This window comes from Struthio camelus, chromosome 2 (genome assembly GCF_040807025.1).
Source record: "Struthio camelus isolate bStrCam1 chromosome 2, bStrCam1.hap1, whole genome shotgun sequence".
Classification (NCBI taxonomy): domain Eukaryota; kingdom Metazoa; phylum Chordata; class Aves; order Struthioniformes; family Struthionidae; genus Struthio; species Struthio camelus.
Window position 1 is genome coordinate 41,465,597 of NC_090943.1, and position 25,014 is coordinate 41,490,610.

Genomic DNA, 25,014 nt, shown 5'->3' on the forward strand with positions numbered 1-25,014 from the left:
GGTCTTACATCACATAGAATAACAAGCCACAGTAGAGGGACTCCTATTTCAGAAATATGGTGGGTTGAACCAACATATGTTTAAAGACACTTAAAATCATACTTGGGGAAAGATAAAAAAGAGGTACTTGAAGTTACAGCATGGAAAATATACCTCTTTCTCAGACCAGGAGATAATTTTTTCTTTTAGAGAGACCCCTTAGAACAGGTTAACTTCCTTACCGTAGGAAGTCCAGATTTGTTAATATTAATCTCAAAGACCCACTCCAATGTGAGAGGCTGCTAAAACTCCCTTAGGGCTCTTTAGTCTCTGGAAATTCTAACTTTCTAACCTTTGAGTATTTCCCAACCAGGTAAGGACAGCTCAGAAATGGGGAACAATTTATCATAGTTAAAATGACAAAAACCAGTAGTCTTTGCATGAAAGAGCTTTAAGTACTCATTCACCCGACTGAAGGGAGAACAACTTGAAAGATACTGTAAGAACTACATCCAGTACTTCTCTGAAAGGTGTTCAAGGAGTATCTGAGAATGTTAATTAACAGGACACTGCGGCCTTATGAGCTGACAACTTTATTCTGTTGGAGACAAGAGAGTAACTTGAGCAGAAGAGTGATTAAACTTCCCTCACAGGAAGTTATTTGGTGGTTTATTTTTGCCCCCTTCCTCTGGTAGGGTGACTTGCATACTGCCTAGGATGACATCCTACTGCCTAGAGGACAGCTAGATAATTAGTAATTATTATTAAATTCTATCTTTTAACATACCCCCTCATAAAACAGCAGATTACATACGGGATTTAATTGATATCTTAGCACAATTTCCCTTCCTCTACACCTTCCTTCTAAAAAATATTTCTATCTTGTTTGCTAAGAGAGTACATAAACACAAAAGCCGGGTAGTTTGATTTCACAGACTGCTGTCTAAATCTTAAGAAAAATTCCTGAGAACTAACGTTACAAACTTTCTTACGCATTGAAAAGACGATATGTTTTACTACTCATCATGAAAGAAATCTTTGTGCCCAAGAGGAATGAAGAAAGCAGCTGTAAGGATGCAAATTTCTGCACAAAACTGATACAGAAACAAAGGGAAAATTTTTTTCTTAAACCATAAAAGCGTAAACATTGGTACTGAATGAAATTTTGCAGAAGGCAGCTAGAGTGCAGAAGTGCAGAATTTTTCACTTTCAAAGGTGGCTTGCATCATGAAGATGAGGGAGATCAGACCGTGCACTGGCAGCCTACTAATGGGACAGGCTCAAAGACAGCTCAAAACTCACAGCACAAATTCTGCTATCTGCCAGAGATCTGAATACTGAGATGGTTATTGTGTACAGCTTTATCTCAGACACTTTATCCACTATGCTGTGGATATTCACTGTATATTAGAGCCACATATATACACTCTCAAACAGCAAGAGGTTCACATGTTTTTTTACTGTAGATGAGTATATCGGACACTTTTGTTGGTAATATTTAACATAAAATTTATGAATGTTTCAATTTTATTTATGTGAAACTTTTCAGGCTGTAATAGTAGATTTTCATTTTTAACTGAAAACCATCACGTAACTATTATATACTGGATGTGACTAATGCTTTAAGGATTAACCATTAATCAGGATTAATCTGCAGAAATATCATGAAAAAGATTCTACAGAAGAAATTGTATGACAGTTTCAATACAGCTTACTGGATCTTTATATAAAATATTACTGTTCCCCTCAAAAATATACTTATGTGGGATCTCTCTGCAGAATAACCGAGCAAGAACTAAGGAACATAAACATTTGCCAAGCAGTTACCTGGAGAAGTTTAGAACAGCAGTGGGATAACATGCTTTTAAGAATAAAGAAGCACGTATTCTACTCTTAATAACTTTTCCCTTTAAACACTCTTGTTTAATAACTTTCCTTTAAAACGTCTGTCAAGAAAGAAGACACTCGAAATGTTAGTTTAGTCCCCAAAACATAGGCTGTTAGTAGCGTCACAGAATTTGGAACATTTTATTACAGAGATTTATTTCCTGTATTGGTATGCTTTACACAGTGAGTACCTCACCTTTGGATCTCGGAGAAAAAGTGCTCTTAGGATAAGGGAGTGAACATCTCCAATAGGTGGATAATGCATCAGAAGTCCCAAACAGGTCTGATAATTACTTGAAATCACTAAAACAGAAATGGAGAAAAGAGAGTGAAATATTACCACATTTTTACCACCAAAATAGTATCTTCTTCTGTAGATTCATTATAGTTCATGTTCAGTTGCCTTTTCCCACATTAAGCACAAATAGTCTTAGGACTCTAGCAGTGCTCAAAGTGAAAGAAGATAATGTATAATCAAGCTTCATGACTATGCTTTTTATATATATAAAAAATTTGATACCCCCCCCCCACATCTATGTATATATATAAACTGATGTCAATAACTCCTTTTTTTCTTTTCAAAAATTAGAATCTAAAATGAAAATCAAAGTGTGTTTTCTTTAAGACGTGCTACTTTTTCTGAATACTTCAGTCAATACCTTTATCTATTTAAGAAACAGTAAGGGCAAAGGAAAAATGCTACATTTTCATGACTTTTTATATGTTAAATACTTAAAATAAAATATATTAACTTTATTAGAACTTCTTATTCAGAAATTTTAGGTATGCTTTGTCTGAAGTTTATCTTTTTTGTAAATAGATTGTGCTTGATTTTATCTCAATCTATGTAAATACACTCTATAGTTCTTTAGTTCTTTGCTTGTCGTTGTCATCCTTTTTTTTTTTTTTTTGCAAATCAATCTAATTATGAGGGCAATTATTAAAGACATCCTTTCAAGCAGGTCTACGTAAACTACTTCATTTCTTTTGCGCCACCTAAATCCAGGCAATCCATCTGCCACAGCTGTCAAAGCAATGCCTATTAAGGATGCTTGCACTGTGCAACATAAAGACAGCCTCCAACAATAGTATTTGTAAATAATTTTTAAAGAAACTTTTCCATTCCGAGAACTTTAGCTGTAGCAACAAATACTTTTAATTAATCAGAACTCTGCACCAGAAAAGATCCTTGTACACAAAATTATTTTGAATAAAAAGAAAGCCAAAATAAATGATCTTTTTGTGGACATAGGGACTGAAATGTTTTACTGTTTTCTTTCATGTGAATAAACCTCATATCCTCCTGTGCCTTTCCTCCCGTAACAAGAGGATTGTGGGGAAAAAATGCAGGACTGGGCAAAATGAATAATTATAATCTGTGTAGGGAACCACTTTATCATCTTCATTTCCGTTGCTGATCCGACAGCTTGTAATTTCATACATCTGCTTTCATTTGTAAAGCACTCACTTATCCTACTCATTCTTTATCTGTTCTGCCTGTTCTTTTCCCATCCTTTGTTTTTCTTGTTCATATTCAGGTACCTGTTTTTTCTGCTGGAAGTCACAAAGCTAGCATAATGAACACAGTACAATGGTCTCAGTCGGAGTTCTTTCAGATGAGTATAATACGAGTTCCACACATTATACAGCCAATCAAATTCTCACACGTAAATCAAATTTAAGATACTGAACTGCAGTTATGATTATGATACGTTTTTATGAAAGCAAATAAAAATACAGAAAATGGATAGTAAACTCTAAATACTTTTATAAAATATATGCATTAAGACCGACGCATTTCTCTCTTGAACATAGTATGTGTTCTGTTTTGCAATGTATAATGGACTAAAGTTATTCTTTCTTTATTTCCCCTGGAAGAGTAGTTCCTTGCTGTCCTATATGTACAGAGAAAAGTAAATATTAAAATGCTATTTTTTAATGGTGCGGATCAGACTACTGACAAAATTGAGATTTCCAACCACAAGACATTTACTATAATCATTAATTGTTTAAAACGTACAATACTGATGCAATTGAATAACTGGACCAAAAAAATCCAATTGCTGGGCAATGACCCATGTCCCCTCTGCTCCCTGAAAGTTATATTTTAAAATGGAACCTTATCATTAGAAGAAAGTTAGGTTTAAAAAATGCATCTCTAGTCACGTTAACTTTAATGAGGCAGGCCTGCTACCTTTATAATCATTTCATCTTTAGGGTTTTCCCTGTATATTCAGCTGTCTCTTTTTCTGTGGAAATCTTTACAGAAGAGGACGTTCTTGTCAGTGTCCTATTCACAGTGGACTCTTGGGTTAGAGGGATTAAGCTGCAGAAATGCCTCCTGGTGTCTTGCTTACGAGTGAGCTCTTCTTGTCTCTTTAGGACAAAATGCATGATATTATCCAACAGAGCGATGATTTCCTTAAAAATGATTCGGAAAATGGTAGTGAAACAAAACAAACACGCCTTTTTGGAATATGCATGTTAGTGTTAAAAGGATTTCTAGGAATCAGTTGTAGGACAAAGTTCCTAGAAGGAGATTCTGTGCAATACAGATTTCTCCAGTATCAGCAGTAGTGGGATGTTACCCAAGTGGAGTGGTGAAATATCTAATACTGGGGTCAGCTGCCTTGTAATAAGCTTGCTGCTTGTGTACCTGCACTTTTCCTTTGCTTATCAGCTTGGCAAGAGTCACATCTAGATCTAACTTTTATCCGGAGTAATAAGTTACCACTTCTCTGAAGAAGAATGCTATTGGTATTTCTAGGGTAAGGGGTAGAGAAACTCCCCTACAGAGAGAATGAGCGTAGCAATTTTATTGCCTTTTGATTAATATTTGTGATGCAGTGCCCAGAGGAACATCAAATTGATTTTTCTCTTCTGCTTTAGACAAGACTGACAATCTGCTATTGGCCCAGTAACCATTCCTGGACACAGGCAGCAGTGAAAGATGCTGAAAACATGTAAACTAAATGTGCGTAACCTCAGTCAAGTCCTTATTTCCTGCCACCAGTCATTTCTTCAGAGTCTGATGTTTGACATAGCCAATCCTGTATCCAGATGATTTCCTAATCCAGGAACGGTGGGACTATTTCCCCCTGCAGCTTTAGGCGCTGCTGTGTTCTACTGCGGAGGCACTCAGCTTGAGTTAAACATACATGATACAACAAAAATATGAAACCAGCTCTTCTGAGTAGGGACTGCGGCTCCTTTATATTCCCCCAAACATTCAGAGAACCTTTATATAAGAAAAAATTTATCCTAATAATGGCCATAGCTAGTCTTCAAGTGGAAACAGTACAAGTATACTCATTCAAACACTGATCAGCCAATATCAGCTGCTAGGGCAGCGATAATGGCCTCGTGTTAGTTTACTATGCAAAACATAGACAGGTCTCCCAGGTTTGCTTTGCAGCCTCTAAAATAAACAGGTCGTTTCAACCCGCGTTTTTTGTGCATAGACAATTACCTGACAATTTAAATGTTCCCTTCACCACTAAATAACATGTATCTTGAGTAACAGAGAATTTTAAAAATAAATAAAAATAAAGTGAAAAATACAGCAGAAATAATACTTTCTTAAAATCATGCCCCTGAGAACATGATAACAAAACACACAGAAAAGGCAACAATTCCAAAACAAGCAACCTCCTTCCCAAACATGTTGGTGTAGAAAAAAATGCATCATTTATAAACTCTCAAGTGCTTTCAGGATTACGTTATTATCATTTTTTATGTTTGGCATTTTTATAACATAATATCTATTATTCTATTATTATTATTCCCACTGAACCAAAGTTTTTGAACTCAAAGGTTTTAAATTGAAACTTCCCAGATGGTTTATTTACAGATGATTAACCTCATTGGGTGTTTCGAGTTAGCATTTCCTACCGCTGAATAATGAGAAGTCTTTATAAACTTACTTTAATTGAAAACTTTTTCAAAAATATTGCAGAAGAATTCGCTACTCATAAGACTGTTGGATGATTTTTTGTTTCCAATTAGAGCTCAATATTATCAGCAATATAAAAACAAGAGAAAAATGGACAACATTTCTATATTATAGATGTGTAAGAAAAGTTTTCTTTTCTCAAATCAAGAAATGTGAAAACCTCTACAGTCTGAGCATGAGTTTGACAACATATTCAGCTTTACAGTATTTATGACTGGGTATTTTGTTTCACCATCCTGTTAAGTTTAGAGCAACGAATTATGTCCAACTACAGAAGAAAAAGTTACTTATTACAGGAACATCGTAGGTACAAAGAAGTAGCTGTCCTGACAGGCTGACTGTGTATCTTATTCGCACAAATGTACTCCACTTTAAAACTATTTCCAACTTCTTTTACTAAGCCTAGGGACTTTAGAGAAAAGAGGGAGACTGATTTCATACAGATGCCTAGAACACATTTTTTGCTCACACTGATACTCGTAAGTGAGCACCATCAAACAAAATGAAACAACCCCAAAAGAACCTTCTCTCCACCAGGAGAGGTACAGTTGTGTGCTTACAAACACACTTCTCAAGTTGGCTTTTTAAAGGGGGACAATATAAAAAAGAATGGTTATGTTAAACATTTTACATACATCTGCACTATGTATCTATATTAACATTTTCAAGATTATTTCATCTTAATACACATAAATAAAACAGACTGAGATTACAGAACATGACAACTTGGAATCAGATCATTCTGAAATCGAAATATTCATCTGAAACCTCTATACTGAATTAAGTACCCACTTTGAGAGGAATGCAAGGTCCCTATATCCTACAGGTTTATTAAAAAGTAATTTAAAAAACACATGAAGTTCTATGGCAGACAGTGGAATGATAATATGTGTGAAGTACGTGCACGTTATGTTTTCAAGGTTGGGCCCTAAAACAGGAACCACAGATGTTGAAAACTTCACGTGTCCTAGAACACAGAATTGTGTCAAATATGTGACCCTGTTATAAGCTAACGCTTACAGATTGTGTAAAATTAACTCTGAACAGCATGCTACAGAATTCATATAGTTAATGACAGACATGCATCTTGTTGCAAAAGGCATACTTGTTTTTGTGGCAAGCTTGCATATAGAATTATTTGAACAATATGCTGGACCAGAAATCAATGCTTCTTGACTTATCATTACACATCTTTTTCCTCCCATTCATACTTATATGTGTTAGCAAAGTTTTTGTGATTTCTTGTTTGTCCCAACTTAATGTATTTATTTTCCGTCATTAGCCTGTAAGAATTCACCTTTGCACAAATTTCAAGTATACTAACATATAAACTTTTTTTTAAGATATCACTTTTATGTAGAACAAATATGTTTTATATGTGCTGTTCATCTCTGTGTGCACATTTCCTTGAAGATGTATCTTGGAAAGTTATGGGTCATCTTGTGGATTTTCACATTTTTCACATCAGAACAGCACAAAAATATTTCCACTGTCAAAGGCCGACTTTACTCAATTCATCGGCTTTGTCAGAAGGTGGAGCTCTGTACATACCTGTATCACCGAATGCATACAAAATCTGCAACTCCATATAGAAACACAGCACTACTAAAAAGAAACCTGCGTTTAACTCCAACATAGAATTTGTTTCATAAATACAGCGGACCATGTCCAATAACAAAGGGCTCCTCTCATAGCATTTGGAAAGATTTTCACTTTGTTAAAGAAGTCATCATGAAATTTAGAATTTCTTAGGCCCTCTTTTAATTTGAAAACTAGGCTTGCATTCTCTCTAAAAAGATCGTAAGATAGTTGATACTTACAGGCATCCCTAATATATAACAACATGGCTACAAAAATGTAGTCAACTAAGTTCAGGGTGATACTGTCAGCAAATAAAGCATCCCAGACAACTAGAAGGTCCTGAAGTGGGAATTCTCGTCCAAACAGGAGCCTTACCCATCGCCTGGAAAAAAAAAAAAAAAAAAGACAGGATTTTCATTTATTTTTTTAATTATTTTTCCAAATAGGATAATGTCAATATATCACAGGATCAAGTACAGTCCAAATAATTTTACTGGAAAATTCTACAAAGTGTGAAAGTCTACAATCATCACGTAACTAACTGTAATTGTACAAGCGTTATTTTCTGTATATTAAAGGAAGCAACACGTTAGAGACTCTGGAAGCTTTAACTGACTAATATTATTATGTGGATGAACCTCAATGGACAAAACACAAATCAACCCTGTATACTGTCCTTCCAAGCACTTAATGTGATACCGTTCTAAGATGCAAGCAGGAAAATGTGAGGCGAGACTAGCCTGGAAGAGCAAACAGGAGGAAGCCAGTGGCTTATGAGAACCCCTGAAAAGCCTAGTCAAGTGAAAGCTAGTTTGGAGGCATATACCAACTAGCAGTTAAAACAGAATGGCTCACAGTTACTTAAAAAAGGTCTCTTCCGTTCTTGATGACAGCGTTTGCCGCTCCATATAAAATATGCTATGAATGCTATTTTGATTAAATATAATTTAAATTTTTATCAGATTTAGTGATAATCTACATGTAGAATATGCATTCATTCCTGTTCAGAGCTGTGCTGTTTTCATACTTAGCAAAACATTGGAAATCTATCTTATTAAATGCAGTATTTGTTTCAGCCTGGAAGCCTGGGATGCAGTACAAGGAGAAAATTATTTCTCAAGATTTCTGAATTCCAGTTCCAGCTCTTACACTGATTTATTTGCTGACCTCAAGTTACTTCCCTTTTCCTAACCCAGAACAGAACCACTAGCTTTGCACCTTTTAAGGTAGCAAGGATTATCTAATATTACATTTGAAAGAGCTAAAGTATAGTTAGCAATGTTAATCATGAGATAGTTATTACAAAATGGACTTAGAAATAATAAATTACTTTTTTAGCCGGGATATGCAAATTAATACCCATGTGGAATCTTTTTATTCAGTGGCAAGAGAAGATTGATTGCAAATTTCTGTTAAGCAAATTAAGTCATTCTTTAAAACTTGGCGTTAAAGTCACAAAAATTTCTAAAAAGGCAACTAGAAATTTCAGGAATTATTTCACTTCCAAGAATTCACATTTAATCACTTTTGTACCAGAACTCAGTGTAGTTGTATGGCTGTTTTTTTTGACTCTAGTACTAAAAGTTCATTTCTGCACAAATGAATTCCAACAAACATCAGTCGAACACATGCTTTAAAGGTAGTAAAAATTTGTGCAGAAAGACTATCTCTATAAAAGAAATTCAAAGGTACGGTTTTGCGAATCAAAGTTTTGTTCACTTCAAGTTTTATCCTCCCCACCACGGGAACTGCATGTATTACCCATAAAAAGTCCAGATTTAAAGATCACTACGTAGAATATTTTTTTCTGCAGGACACGTCCCAATTCAAAAATGAAAATAAGTGATTTCAAAACATAGTATCTTCTTAGCCTCATGTTCTTACATCAAAGGTCAATTTTTTTAAGGTCTTGTAACTTTTTACTTTAGCATAATAATTATAAAGGTTAGAATATTAGCTATAGCAAAATACAAGCTGCTTATGAATTTGCCTCGCCCATCAAACCCCTCTCCTATGAGGACTTAATTTCAGGCCTCAGTGCTGCTCTGAAACAGAAGCTAGAAGAACTGTTCACACAAAGCAAGGCTTACCTGGTACGTTTAATACCAAGTCTATTCTATATATGGTATTTTAGCGTATAGTGGCACATTACCCTACAGTGCCTAGCCTACAGGAAACTATTATACTATGGTGACACAAACATTACCGAAACTCTGCGTGAAGCCTATTACTTGCATTAACAACCCCTCCCACCTGTAAAACCACAACTTTCATGTTACACAAACTGTTAGGAGAGAAAGCTCAGTAAAGCTTGAAGCATTTGAGCTGACTTCGCTTGCAACTACACAAATCTCATTCAAAAGCCTTACGAAAACTCTGATACACTTCAAGGGAAAAAATACACCATGGTGTAATGGGATTTGTTATTAGTCTTTTATTAGAAATCTCTTTTGCTTCTTTACTACTTCATTATGCAGTGTTAATCGTTTGTAGATGCAGGTTTATTCTGCTCAAGCAGAAGTCATTCCTTTTTTTCTCCTGCTTTTATATTTTCTCCTGGGAAAATTAAATCTCAGTCCCCAGAGGTATCGTCTTTCACAGATGTAGACTGCAGAAGAACAACTGGACTTCCTTTTGCAACCATAATATTACCGTTAATTATTTGAACCTTCTTGTCCTAAAGGCAGTAAGCAATTCATACTGTTTTAAATGCATATATACTAACTGTTCTCTTCTTTTCTCCAGCAGCATTTAGCTCATAGCATCTATAAACCAAGGACCCTATTGCCTATGAACCATGCTGCCATATGGCAGGACTTCAGTTAGCTTATACATTCATAAAAAGGTATCTTAATTCCTTAAAGTAAGTGTTCGCACTGAAATGCTGTCTTTGAAACTAACACATTCTTATTGCTTTTACAAATATTTGCAGAGAACTTAAGACACTTAATAATCACGTCGGACAAGATAAACCTTTTTTTTTTTTTTTTTGAGATGGCTGTCTGTGGTTTAATTATTGTTCTGTCCTGTTAATCTTGCCTTACATCTGTTACACCTGCAGACTATGAGGCTCACAATAGTATACCTTTTATCACAGGCAATAATACAATAATTCATATTTTACCAGGCATACTTAGCAATTAAAATCTACAAAAAACCCCAGATTCTTTAAAGCCTTAATACACCAAGGATACTACTACCTGCATTGTAGAATACGTTACTGTATCTTCTACTTATGATTCCTATATAATTAAACCAATATTCTCAAGAGATCAGTAATTACTAGCAATAGATAATGATTCATTAATAACCTCTGCAACACAGTGAGAGGAGGAGAAAACTGTGCTCTGGTAAACCTCTTAAATAAGGCAATGATCCAGCCTTACCAGTTTTAAATAAAAATCACAACCATTCTGACTGAGATTTACTGGACAATTCTGTGATCATCTATACAATTAACTTATTTTGTGTGTGAATACCTTTATTTTTATATATTTTTAGCTGTATATCTTCTCTATCTTCTGGGAAAGCAGTGAAATCTTAAAAAACTAAGCCTAAGAAATGCTTACAGAAGAGAAGTTTCTAAGGACAAAGCAATACAATGAAATTAGAAAGCTTAAGAAAATCCATGACTTTAAGCAAGGCAAAGTATAGCCTGTAACGTGGTATACACACACTGAAACTGCTCCTGAAACATTCTGAAGTTACTTGGAAGGGACTAAATCTAGGACCTACAACTTGGCCACAAGTTGCCTAAAACGTTTACTGTAAGAGCCTGCTTTCAGCCATTTAGGCTTTTGCTAAATTCAATCTTCAGTACAATTTCCACTCCAAGTGTCTGCTCAAGGCTTGATTTTTATTTGCTGATACTATTCATTAGGACAAGTTTAAAAACAAATCTGCCCACATTTTTTTTTCCCCTACCATTTCATTAAGAAGCTCTAGAACCAAAACAATAAGGTCTCTGGGATTTCCCTTTTGCTATGCACGTGAAAAGATGCCCAAATGTTATAATTCCCTGGCTGACCTGAGCTCAGTAGAGAGTAGATTTCCACACAGTATGTTCTGTTTCTTCCTCACTCTCATCAACTGCTGAACCGGGCATCTGCCATCTCCACTGAGAATTCACCACTCTTCATCCCAGAACTTCAAGAGCTGAGCAAAATTTTACCTAAAATTAATTATCCTGAGCATCATAGACGCAGTGACACCATAAAAGGGACCAGGAGCAGGGGCGTCTTCCTTGCTCTTAAGAGTATTTCCAGCTGGCACAGAAGGAAGCAGAGGGGAAAGCTTTACAGATTTAAGCGTGAGGATAGAAACACAGTACTTATATAAAAGATAGAAGAGAGAAAAACATGGATAAGCTAGGAAGAGCTCAAATTAGAGTAGTGAAGGACAGAGGCACTGGAAAAAAAAAGCACAAGGCATGGGAAAAGAGCAAAAGTCACAGCTGGTAAACAAGTGGTTGGTAGGTGGAATACAGAATAGGGAAAAAGGTAAGAGAAAGACTTAATAGAAGCGTCTTTGAGTACTTGAGTTTTTTCTTCTATAGAAAGATTAAGTTGCATACGCTTTCCTCGTTAGGAAATGGCAAAGATACTGTAAATGCATATGATCCATGTGCAATGGCTAATGTCACCTGGCTCATGTGATGGAGGATGATGCTGTTTATCTCGTTCCCAACCCTTGCAAGATTCACAAGGGGAAGTCTTTTGGAGAAAGTGTAAGTCTTGTTACCTTTTTAAAAATAAGGTAATTATTTAAATGGATAGTAACTATTGAAGAGAACATCATCTTTTCAAAACTAAACACTCAGAAGCTGAGAAATGCCAAAATTAGCATCACTAACTGAAAACTATATGTAAGCTCTATCTCTTTAAACTCTGTCATGAATTATATTGAAGTAAACATTTCTAGCCAGTGCAATTTAATATGTAAAGCCATGGTCAATAATTTAGGAGAAAGGGCAAACAGACTTTTAAATGTGATCTAGGTTTTCAAACATAGGAAAAAAGGTGAGAAACAACTTTTGCACACACCTTCAAAAGAACATAAAGTGATGCAGAAAATAAGGAATTGAAGACTTGAATCCCAAGCAAAGAATACCGCTTGGGACCGACTTAACACCTGTGATGACAGCATTTCGGATATCTACATTTCTAATCTATGCATGCTCGTGACACTGACAGGCTAGGCTATGGTCAGATGAAGGCGGCCCATCTCCATGACTCTCATTCTGCCTCATGGCTGCAGAAGTGTCCTGCTGCAGACAGGGCTAATGCAGGGGCTTCAATCCCAAGGTCGTGCTAGTAAGCACTTCTGTGAATGAGAAGGAAAAGCAAACATAGCTGTACGCACACAGCAAAAGCACCCTCGAAAGAAGACATCTGATACCAGAAACTGTCCCTGATTTGCTAGTCACCAAAGTCAGCCAGCAGGGAGACAGACACGTTCAATCTGAGGATGAAATTTATAGGAATGTAAGATAGTTTACTTTCTCTTAACAACATGAAGGGGACCAATCAAGACAAGCTTAGCAACTTTTCAGATTAGACCTGTTACACAGTCCATTCCTCTAGTGTTCTGTCTCTTTTCTTAATAAATCTTGTTTTTATTAAGACTCCTGTGGTTTTATACATTCAGGGATTTTGAACAGAATGTCCTAAAGAGATTAACAAAACCTTTGAATGATACAAACAGACAGTGAAGAAAACATGCCTGTAGTATAATCCCAACTTGCTTTTTTTTTCCATTTTCTCTCCTCGTCTCCGCTTCCAGGGATCCTATCAGCTACTTTTCTACAAGAGTCTTGTTGCAAGGGCGGTAGCATTCACGATGCATGAGAAACTCTTAATGATCACAGATGAGAGGAAAGTCAAAAGAGCTAAGTGTAGCAATTACCAAAAAGACATTTCTAAAATAAACAAAGCCCTATTAAAAACCAATATTTTGTCAGAACAGAAGGCAGCACATGAAATCTAAATAAAGGCAAAAATTTGGAATAAGAAGTTGCATGGGCAAGTCAAGACTTTCAGGGATTTACAGAAACTGCTGATATATTCAATCTAAATACTCAGAATTTTACACACAGCACACCCTCATATGCACGCCACCCATAAAGGGCGTCCACTGAGACGTAAGTCATTGCTACAGCGTCTGTTGCACTTTTGGCCTTATTCTCCTTGAATTATGCAGGGAATAAAAACAGATCTTCCTACAAGTTGTGTTTACCTCAACCATAAATTCAGCTGGATTTATTAGACAAAATCATATGGCCTTTGTCATTTGGTAAGGCAGACTAGGTGATCACAAGATTTCCCTCAGACCTTACGATCTTTAACTATTACATATTTCTGTCACATTCTCTCCAGCATAAACCTAACATAAACCTACTCAAATTAAAGCTAGGTGAAAAAACAACAATACTGTATGCATAGTATACTTCATTGCCTTTTGTCCAGTAGGGAAAAAGATTTTGATTTGTGCTGTTAATAATTCCAGCTGGTCAATGTATCCTGAAAATATTTTGTATTAATTAGTTAATCATACACAGACTAGCAGATCTTTCTAAAATAAATACCTTTAATTTTATTTTTACAAATAAATTATTTAACATGGGCCTCTCACTGTTATTTGGATTCTTTCCTATCTCCTTTGATTTCTTTCAGATTACTAGCAATGATTACTTTAACATTTAGGAAAAAATATTTCAGTTTTTGGAAAGCAGTATTTCCTTATTAAAGAAGGTTTTTGTTCCTAAAAAGTGTGATTATAGTAATATTCTCCCCATCCTTTTTGTCATTTACCCTTCTCAGTAAAAGCATTTACTGCTGTCCAAAGTCAGAACAATTGTAATATACAGACTTCAGGAATGCTCTTAATGAAAAACGTGGCATTGCATCTTTTTAGCTGGAATGTTTAAATCTGTTAAGAGTACATTACAGTAAATCTATCGCATCCTTTAGCCTGCTCTGGGTAGGTTTCTGCTCCAGTAGCTTCAGGTGGCACGTTTTGGTTGCTCTCAACCTACAGCTGTCTTCTTGGGTAGCACGAGCGGCTCCCGAGAGGTGCCTTGGCCATGTTCACCACAAATGGTGGTGTCTCTGCTACAAAGAAGGTAATTCTTCTTCATTTCCTCACTGTGGTTCTTCCTCTGCAGCATAGTTCTAGCCTGTTGTACTGCATCAAATGTTGATGGCCCTGTTTCGCTGTTCTTCAGAATTTGTTTTGGGAGTTGTTTAATGCAAGTTTATGGGGGTCCACTTAACGCTGACAAGAATGATTTACTTTGCTCCTTCATGCAGTCACTGCAAAGCGTGCGTTTATCCTGCCATCTCACCTTGCTGTAGTATATACCCAGTGATAAGGAACTCTTAAAAAACACTGTTAAAAAAACGGATTACCAGTGGGCCTACTCACCAAAACCTATTCCTCATTTTTAACTTTGTATCAACAGTTCTATCCTAAATGTATCCAGTTGTTACTCTCAGCATAAATGGAAAAAAAGTAATATTTAATAAAGCCAGTTATCTCAAGAGTTATGCTGGTAACGCTGTTCTCTCTCATCTTTGTGCATGCTAGTTCTTCCATACTGTTACAGCTATTTTCCATCTTTTTGTGAGCAGAATTAGACGAGTAAGCACGCAAATTCATACCAGCAATAAGACACTTAAAGTAAACAGCAGAAGATCACCACAGCTGGCTCCCCCCACCCCCCAAAAAGCCATAATAATCCCATAAAGAAAAGTCAAAGCCCTGCAATAGCAAGTACGCTACTGGAGAAACTTGTCTAGAAAAGTGATCATCCACACTTGAGACTTGAAATCCAGAACAGATGTTATACTGTGTATATGCCATATTGGCTTGGATCTGATTCAGAGATTGTTTCATAAAGTTCTAAAAATGCAGGAATTCAGACGAATCAACCTTATTAGCCTGTACAATCTCAGGTTACTGTTCTGATTTTGCAATTTATGTGACTGATTTTCTTAATGTAAAACTCCAAAAACATGACTGACTGAAACAAGCTTTTAACTTGCATGTAATTGTTTTATCTTTTCTTCACCTTATCGTTCAACTTTCTTGTCTCACTGAAAGAATTCTAGTTTCTCTGCATGTTCAAATCCTTTTTAAGGAGGCTGTTTTATTATCAGGCTTTGCCAATGGTTCCCACATCAAATTTGCAACAGTCCATTTTAGAAAAACCTTAAATTTAAAATTGTTGTTAACAGTAATTGTTTGGAAGAACACACTGATGGCTTTCATTATCCGTTCTGCTCTCCACCATTTTTAGCTTGCTGTACTGGGTTAAGATTACAGATACTCATCCCCTTTCCACTTCAACCCTTCACTTCATCATCGTTTTCAGAGCCTATTCTGTTTTTTAAATATTACAAAACTGTCAGGCTGTGGGATAGCAAAGAGTAAAATGTCTCTTGCTGTCTCACTGGTTTGTTCAACTGATTTGAAAACTGTTTTGATTACTGTCAGAGAGAGGTCTGCAACTGGCTTTTCCATAACACTAAAAGCTTCAAAAACCCAGCTGAGAACTTGAATGTGTTTAGAAGAGGAACAGCAGAAACAAGTTTCCCATTTTTCTCAGTGGGAGAGACTAGAGAAACTGGATCTTTAGGTGAACTTTCATATTGTGGATATAACTCTTAAATGGTAAGAGATTTGCACTGAAAAGAGCATTACATTTAAAGGAAGTCTCTGCAGTGGCAGAAGAGTACACTCTTTGTTTCTTTTCCGTTCCTCCTAAAAAATAAGATTTTATAAAGGGTTAGCAATTAATAGCTGCTACAAACACAGTATTGTCATTGATAGCATGTGTTTACAGTAGATACTAAAGACATCCAATCATGGGACTGTAACAACTCACTGAACATTCATTACTGTACGGGGTGGGTAAAATTATTGTACTCTAGTAGTTACCTATACAAAGAATAATCACGATAAAAAATATAATTTCAGTCGTACTGAATTTTAAAAAGAACAGACATGCTAGACACTTGGTCAAGGTTTTTAAAAAAGGTGCTTCAAGCTGACAACAGATATCACAGATAAAGTCAATGCACCCATTTTTAACGGTTGGCCAAGATACAGAGGTAACAACATGAAGGTTTCAGTTGTTTTACTGTGGTTCATTTAGAAATGATCTGGGTTATACTGTGCTTTTATTCAATGGAAAAAGACTAAAGAGTACCGCTGTGTGTTTGCAAAACAACTGAAATTAAACAGCTCAGGCAAACCCAAATTTACAAAGCAATGCCCACTGTGACAAAATTATCATGATAAACTAACTGGGAGGACCAGAGGAGACTCTTACATTCTATTGGAAAAAACCTTCTGAAGTCAATGGTAAACACCCACTAAGTGCAAGCTGCGGGATTTCATCTCTGATACCTATTTGAAAATATAATTTAATGACCAACACACACATTCAAAGGAAAAAAAAGGAAGAACGTGAAGGTGTGCCTACTGAATTTTTACTGCTCATTGCTTAACTCATTTCAAACTTACAGTCCTAAATACTGACGATGCATGCACATTTTCTTTCAAAAATCACTGCACATTAGCGAACACATTTTCTTTTTTTAACAAATATAATTACAGGTGAATGATTTTAAACACTGTTTGCTGCAATAAGCCTATTGAAACAAAAGAGGCACTTATAAATTAGAGAAGTTCCTACTGATATCAGCTATTAGCAATTAGGAACTCCACCCCCACAACTTTTCCATCTTTAAACAGCAATGATTAAAATTTGGTTTTAAAGTGGAGAAATTATATTAGAAAAACAACTCTCAGTGTTGTAATTAAAGCGCAGTTCTTAAGATGATAAAATAAATTTGCTAATAGCTTTATCCATTGATTCAAGATGTATGTAGTGGATTTGAATGATACAAAGATCCTTCTGTACGCTCCCTCTTTAAAAGAGGAATCCCATTATATTTTAGTGGCCCATAATTTAAAATCTGCTATAGAGTTATTACATTTCTCCATAGAACACGCTCGGGTGAGACTTAATCAAAAAGACACCTATTTTACAATAAAAAGAAGAAATATAATTTTGTTAGTAACTCTAAAGTAACCAAATAAGTACTGATAAAATATTACGAAGTTTCTGTTTCCACATTTTACCTTGGAGACTTCTCTATCACAAATGCGAAATAGGACTTTTCTGTCTGTATAAAATAGATATCTAGAATTGAACCATCTTTCTGTTACTCTGTGTTACATTGTTACAATAAATCAACTTTTTCTGGTACACCAAATACAACTTACATTAAAAATTTCAGGTGGTTTAGCTTCTGAAGATACAAAAAAGGCTATCTGCCTAAGTCAAGCAATGGAGCTCCTACTGGAAAACATGTATTCAAACTAGCAAGTCAACATGACATTGACTGTACCGCAACCTTGCAGTTTGCCCATGTAAACCAATTTGCTGTCCAAGCAAAGTATTCCTAACTACAGAAAATAGAGATGATGACGCTCAGCTTCACAACACACTCAAATCAATGCATGAAAAATACCATACAAAGTTCAAAGTATAGCGGTATATAAGAAAATTGGGAGAAATGGCACCTAAAATAGCATATATGTACGGAAGATTACAATATGAGTCCTTCTCATTAATATTTGAGCTTCTAAAATTTTAACTCTGAAAATACTCTCTCAAAAGGAAAGCATTTAGGTTGAGATTTGGCAGCTCTCAGTTCAAGTATCTAGTCCTTTTTGTTATCTGGGATTAGGCCTTTCACGTCAGAATCTCAGTCTTAATGTAGGAAGTAAGTAAAAAATACTCTAGAGCTTTACTGAAACATAAAATTGCTATTTATTACCAATATGAGATCTTGCGCACTGCAACAAATATACCCTACCACCTGCCTGGCAGGTCTTAGAGTGGACAGAACCCTGACTATGCATCCTTCTTTTCATCACAGTATAAGCAACTTACTTCAAAGATGCTTTCTTCGTAAGAGTCAAAATTAAACACCGATAAATCTAAACTCAACAGAATTCCTACCTATCACCTAAATAAGGGGCTTACTTCTGCAGACCTCTTTATAATTAAGTATATAACATTTCAAAATCTCTTGTCATGGTGGCTCTCAACTCCAGAGTAGAAATTTATTTTTCAGAATGGGGAGAGAAGATTTATATCATCACTGAATTCAATATTACATCTATTGCATGCTCTAAAACTAAATTAAGAAGCTGTTCAGAGGCCATACATGCAGCAGTCCATTTCAATCCATTAGTCTGGCTAAATGCCTTCATACATCCACTGAAGAGAGTCATCATCATCAATCTGCCCGTTTTTAGTGACCAGTCAACTACATGTTGATGCATACACCGAGGAAACAAGCATTTGCTCCCTGCTATTACACCTCTGAACGTCAGAATCAAGTGAGGCTATTCCAAAAGGAAGCGCACAAACTGATGATTTAGCTGCTTAGGGTAAATAAAATGTTAGGATTGCTACTTTATTTATAACCTTAGTTCAGAGGCAGAAGACAATTTTGGAGCCCAATTCCATCATTGAGCAGGATAAATCAGAAAAAGGTATTGGTCAGTGATGTTTGATAACTGCTTACATTCAGCAATACTGATATATCAAGAAACACATACAACTAAAACTAATTTTTAGTTTCTGCCACTTGAAAAAAGGGTAAAATAAGTACTTGTTTTGTACATACATAACCACATTTGTTCAATTTCTGTGGCCTGATAAGTTAATTATGTCACTGTTATCCAGGATTTTGCTTTTATTTAAATTGTTAAAAGTCAGAAAATACACTCTTTGAAATTCTTTTATCCTTTTTGTACATACTTAAAAAGATGTTTTACAAATTACTTACAAGAGTAAGAACTTCAGCTTTTGTAATCCAAAGTGTCTGTGACTGGTGGAGTTTTTTGCTGCATAGCCGTGGCCTGTCGGGAATACTGCATCTTTTAAGACGTGCACAAGGGGCTTGCTTAGTGGTCTCATTTAGCTACCTATGTGCCCCTGCAGAAGCCCTGCTAGCGATAAAACACCCCGGTGGCAAACAGCTAATTCATTAATTAACCACAGTGTTTGCTGGAAAGGAAAGCACTAAACAAGGCAGTACAGAAAGTGCAATTGCGGTTGTTCCAGGTCCCTGTCTGCAGTATGCGTGGCAGAGGCAAGCAATGCCTATGCTGTTTCTAATTATTCCAATTATCATGGCACACTATGAAAACTTGATTAATAACACTGAAGATATTGTTGTGGCAATTAGCCATATGGTTGTGGGACTTTATTCTGTCACGATTTAGCCATTAGCATCTACTTATGTTTGTCAGAACAGTGCATCCGTGACAAGTTGAAGTTCCGCTCACCTTGCCGAGTCCCCTGTGAGCAACACTAGAGAGCTGTTTATTCCTGGGAGCCCCTTGCTTGAGTAAATTTTTCATGTGGCATCCGGTCTGGCTGGGGACAAATGTCAAGTAGCTTACGCGACGACCCATCAAGCCAGGCTCGCTCTCTACAAAAGGTACCTAGTAAATTGCTCGTCAAGGCAGACTTCTTTCAGAGAAGGATTTGACCAGTAAAATTAGTGTCAAATGTCTTGTATTGAATGTTTTCAAAAACCAGTTAACCATTCAGACAGCATGCACCTACCCTTATTTAGACGTGATGAAATGCCCTATTATGATTTTATACACCTATGAGTTACATATTGCAGTATGCTTGAAATGTATATCTACAAGCAGAGGGACCGTGGGGCAGCAATACTGTCACTTGGGTCAGCTGAACTGACAGGTACATAAGCTGACATTTTTTATGAGTCTTCTTTTTAAAATACAAGGTATATGTTCAAAAACAACACTGTTTTTTATTCTTTCTTTTCATTTTGTGGTCAGAAAAAATTGCTCCAAATTCATCTCTAAGACACGAGAGAGAACTTAAAAAATAACAATGGAAGGCTACCCTTTTTTTTTTCCCTTAAAGCACAGCAGTAGCATTAAGACTTCCTACATCTCTAACATTGCCTGCAAATCAGTTAGGACAAATGTGTTTATATATGCATGTCACTCAAAATCAAAATATTTATAATTAAAGACATCTTCAAACTTGACTAGTTTTTCACAATTAGAATTCAACAAGTTAGTCCTCATTAAAAGGAGTAGGAAGCACTGAAGAATTAGCATCTTGTTACACAGGGATGCTGTATATACAATTGAGGGAGCTGTGCTTACATATTTTGGAGATGAGAGGAGGAAACCATCACCTAAGCTTGTGGAAATGACAGTAAAATGACACTACAGGTTATGTCTACAAAATTTTTTAGGAAGAGCAGAACATTGAGAATTGCTATTTTTCATGTATTTTTCCAATATATCTACTTCAACCCTAACTGTAGTTTTCTCTTTTATAGTCGTATCTCCTATCTTTATGGGTCTTTCACATACTGTGAGAAGATAGATACATGGTTTAAAACCAGAAAAGTAACTGTAAAGAAATAAAAATAGACAGAGGACTTAGAGTAGGTATAGTATTTTTAACTACTTTTAACCTACTATTTAAAGGCGACAAGAATTTTAGTTGACAGGATTTCTGGATATAAAACTTGCTGACAAATGTCCATGTAAGAAAACAAGATCAATACGCATACCTCACACAGCTCACTCTTAATAGGAATATATCAGCAAAATAAAGTTATCAGCAAAAGGGAGGGAGGGACCGGATCGGCTTAGCACCCGACAGATAAACTTTTAATGGGAAGCTAGGTCTGAAAGGTTGAAACACTCGGTAAATCCTTCTTTCCATTCATGCCTTTTGATTGAGCCTTACACAAACCATCAGTTTTGGTTTTAAAAACAGTGGTATTTGCAGAAAATTATATAATGACTGTCCTAGAAGTCCCATCTGTGTGCGCATGCATTCATACGTGGAGGGGGATATGGTGTAAAGGAGGCAAAGGACTGCAAGAGAGAAATCGAGAGAGAAATAAATCCTGTGTAGGAAGGAAGGAAGAGATGAAGGATAGACAAGAGACACTAGATGATCTAGCTGGAAGGGAAGTATCGACCTAGATTATTTTTCATAGGAGCTGTGGAGAACAAGACAGATGACCTGATGGGGAACCTGTGTGCAGTTTGGGCACTGCACTCAGCCTTCAGCCTGTGCAATGGATTCAGCTTTCTCCCTGCCTACAGTGGGTGCAGCTAGGAGGTGAAAGCAGCAGCCCATGGCCTTGTTCAAAGCTGAGTTGACTACTTGCCTCAAGGGTGTCCACAGGACTCTTGTCCATCACACGGTTTCTGAGGAAAAGAGACAACTCCGGAGCTGGAGTCTTTTAACTATGCTGAGGGAGCAGAACTGCTGCTCTCTCAGACTGTATTTCACTCTTTGCCGTGCTGGAAATTTGCTTTCTACTTTGCGGACCATCGCAAGAATACAATTGTGATTACAATAACATGAATTATGAGATTGTAGACAATATGGTCTGATGGTTAAGTTGCTGTATCTGGAGTTCACAGAAGCCTGGTTTCTATTTGTTATCCAGGCACAAATTTTGGACAAGGTATGGCTGAATGTATGTTATATTTTTAGCTAGTATTGGCACTCAGTATTTGGAGCAAAAATCATGCCCTCCACATCCAAGGTCAAATCATATCCATACCTGCAGATCAGATGTGACCACAGTCATTCCTCCTTGGCCAAAATCATCCTCTGCCGAATCTCTATCCTAGCAAGAAGCTCTGTCTTAGGAAGAGGATTTTGGCAAACGCAGGAAGGTGATATGGAATATCACCTGGCTGTCCCTTTCATTCATTGACTCACAAAGATCCGGGACTGGCCCTAACAAGTCACGCAGCAAGCCATGCTTTAAACAACTCTTGTGCCCAAGTTCCAGCCTATGTTGTAGAGATACTCAGGGCTGTTTCTTCACCATTTTTATCTTATTTATACAAGGTTAAATATTTTCAGGAGCTTTCTACTACATATATGTGGGTTTCTGATTATCCCTGGTACTGCAATCTTGGCTGGAACTTCCAGACACTACTTGTGCCTGCTAATTCACTGTTTCAGTTTATTTTTATAGATCAAACAATGAAGGATGTGCCAGGTTTTACAGCTTTCTGTACCTCAAACAGGTGCTCCGTCTCAGGAATTAGAAAAAAGCATACTTTTTATTATTTGTTTCTTACCAATTAGAAGTATTCCTCCAGAAGTGAATTCAAGTCCCAATTTTCTGCATGCCTCAAGAATTTCAGGGTAGAGAAGGGACATCAAAAATCCCTGTCTCTGCCTCTCTGCCAAAAAATCTATTGCACGCTTGCTCATGTGAAATAATATATATCTCAAAATGACATTACTTTGAATTCTATTGTCCTCTTCATGTTTTGATCTGTTTCTTTAAAATAGTATTTTAACTTACTTCTGAAGAGAAATATTTTTTTCTGAACTACCACTTTCCGATGCTACTGTAGGAGGTGCACAAGGGACGTTTCATTTCCTTTTTAGGCAGCCTGGGAATGGACCTGACATCCTCATCCTCTGGTGTTTCCCAGAGCTGGCAAGTGTAGATGGGGAAACTGTCAGTCTGATGGGATAGAGGTGAACGCCTGTTTCATCACAGGCATTTTCACGAATGTAGGTAGGCTCTTTTGCAGGGTGTTCCTCAGCTTTTAGAGAAACAGAGATATTGGTCTGTGTCTAAAGACTCATTTATCTGACCACACTCTTCCACGCTCCAGCACAATGAGGCCACACTGTGGCTGAAGGGTAAGAAATAAAAAATGTATCCAGTGCTGCCTCTTTTCCAGTAGACCAAATGCATTTATCTGTTCAACCAGCAGATCATCCCAGGCAGCACAGTACTGAGCACAGGACACCACCCACCAGACTGATTTAAATGTTTCTTTCAGTTTGTGGGAACAGAGTGGTGCTCCAAAACCAACTGCTTTGATTCTTGCTCCTTTGATAATCTCAGCAACTCCTCTACTCACATCTTTCTACACTGAATTTTTACGCCTGGTTGCTTGGGATCTAGGTGCTATGTTATTTGAAGGAAATTAAGCTATTGGGTATTTAGCTGGCTGTGACAGGTAGAATGCATACTTTGAGCAGGTGGCATCTATCTCTGTCAGTTGAACCAAGCTGTGAAAATATTTGCCAACAATCATTATTCACCTTTCTTACTACCTTGGACGGCATTCCACAATCTTAGATATGTGATCCCATGCCTCCTTTTAAAAGGTCACTGTTCGGGATACCAATTATTTATAAATTTTACGTTCATACAGAATTTACATGGTGTCCGAAGCATGTGCTCCTAGAGAGTTCAGCAAGGATTTGGTGCCCAAAACAGGTTGACTCAGCAACAGCTCTGACTTGGATCAGAGAATTTGAAAATCATTTTCCAGATATGGGCTACCCTTGCAGAATCTATTTTTTTTCCTGTTAGAAGCTCTAACTCAGAGTTTTTTACTTGAGGATCTCACCTATAGGTAAGCAGAGGGAAATAACATACCAGAAAAATGATTGGACTGATCATATTCAAATTTCCCACTCAATTGTCTGTTGAAGTATAGTCTCTGAAAATTATCTTCAGCAAATGCACATCATCTCAGATTTCATCTTGGCTTTATGAGAATTTGTGCACCCTTGGGTGTTCTTTTTGATTCTGTTCAATCTTTAGCAACAAATTGATGATTTGTTTAATGCAGCATCAGCTTTAAGAAAGGACCTGGGCAGGACAGTAAGACCTGTAATACTAAGAATAAAAGAAACAAGTGAAAGTACATCCCTCTTGGAAAGCAAACATAATGCACAGGGTAAGGCACCAATTCAGGAAACATAGGCAAACATAGTCCCATATCATCTTCCTCTCTTTATGGAGGATAAGCATAATGACTTTCATCAAATGCTATGCATGAAATCTTTTATCGAGAAAACTCTTAAATCAAAAAGCTGTATTTTAATATTGCGCTGTTGCAGCACTACTGTGATCAAACAGTTATGAACATCCTTTTCACTAATTCCAGGATGTATACAATGACGCTTTGTCGCACGTCAAATTCAGTGGCTGAGATTCATATGTATAAAGGATGTGAGATTATTTTCTTAGTTAGCACTGTCTCCAGTGAGTGAGAACAGTATTTATCAATTCACCTACCAATAACAGAAAACAAAAGGTCACACTTTCTGTATCTCAATGCGCCCTTCAGATATATAAATGTAATTGAGATCTTCTAATCAAATTTCACATACACATGTCAAGAGATGAGGGTGCTGCATATTTGAGGCAAGAATGGTGCATGATATAAGAAACTCTTAATTCTTTTACTGACAAAGAGCTCCTCTGGAGGCTGATTGGCGAACTGTGTATTTATTTTAGAGACATCAAAAATAAAAAAAAATTAAAAAAAAATAAAAATGACCAAGAGATAACAGCTTTATGGCATACTATTAATTCTTGCAACCCCAGTTTTCAAAATCTGTAAGTTCTCTCTCTCCTACCCCTCAGCAAAAACTACCTTACCACTTCTGTCCTGTACCAACAAACCTCTACTCCCCAGGAATCAAGTACTTTTCAGATGCACTAGTGGGTACGTCATTAAACTCAGAGAAATAA

The 25,014-nt window shown here is 36.6% G+C and overlaps 1 protein-coding gene across 16 annotated transcripts in view; it reads right to left on the reverse strand.

Moving 5' to 3' along the window:
• TBC1D5 (TBC1 domain family member 5) overlaps positions 1-25,014 on the reverse strand; it is a 328,685-nt gene that overhangs the window by 76,050 nt on the left and 227,621 nt on the right. For all 16 annotated transcript variants that reach the window (XM_068935353.1, XM_068935344.1, XM_068935349.1 and 13 more), the window contains 2 exons: positions 7,639-7,781; positions 2,063-2,169 (listed from right to left, as the gene is read on the reverse strand). In XM_068935353.1, the coding sequence (XP_068791454.1) occupies positions 2,063-2,169; positions 7,639-7,781 (250 nt within the window). The remainder of the gene's footprint in view (positions 1-2,062; positions 2,170-7,638; positions 7,782-25,014) is intronic.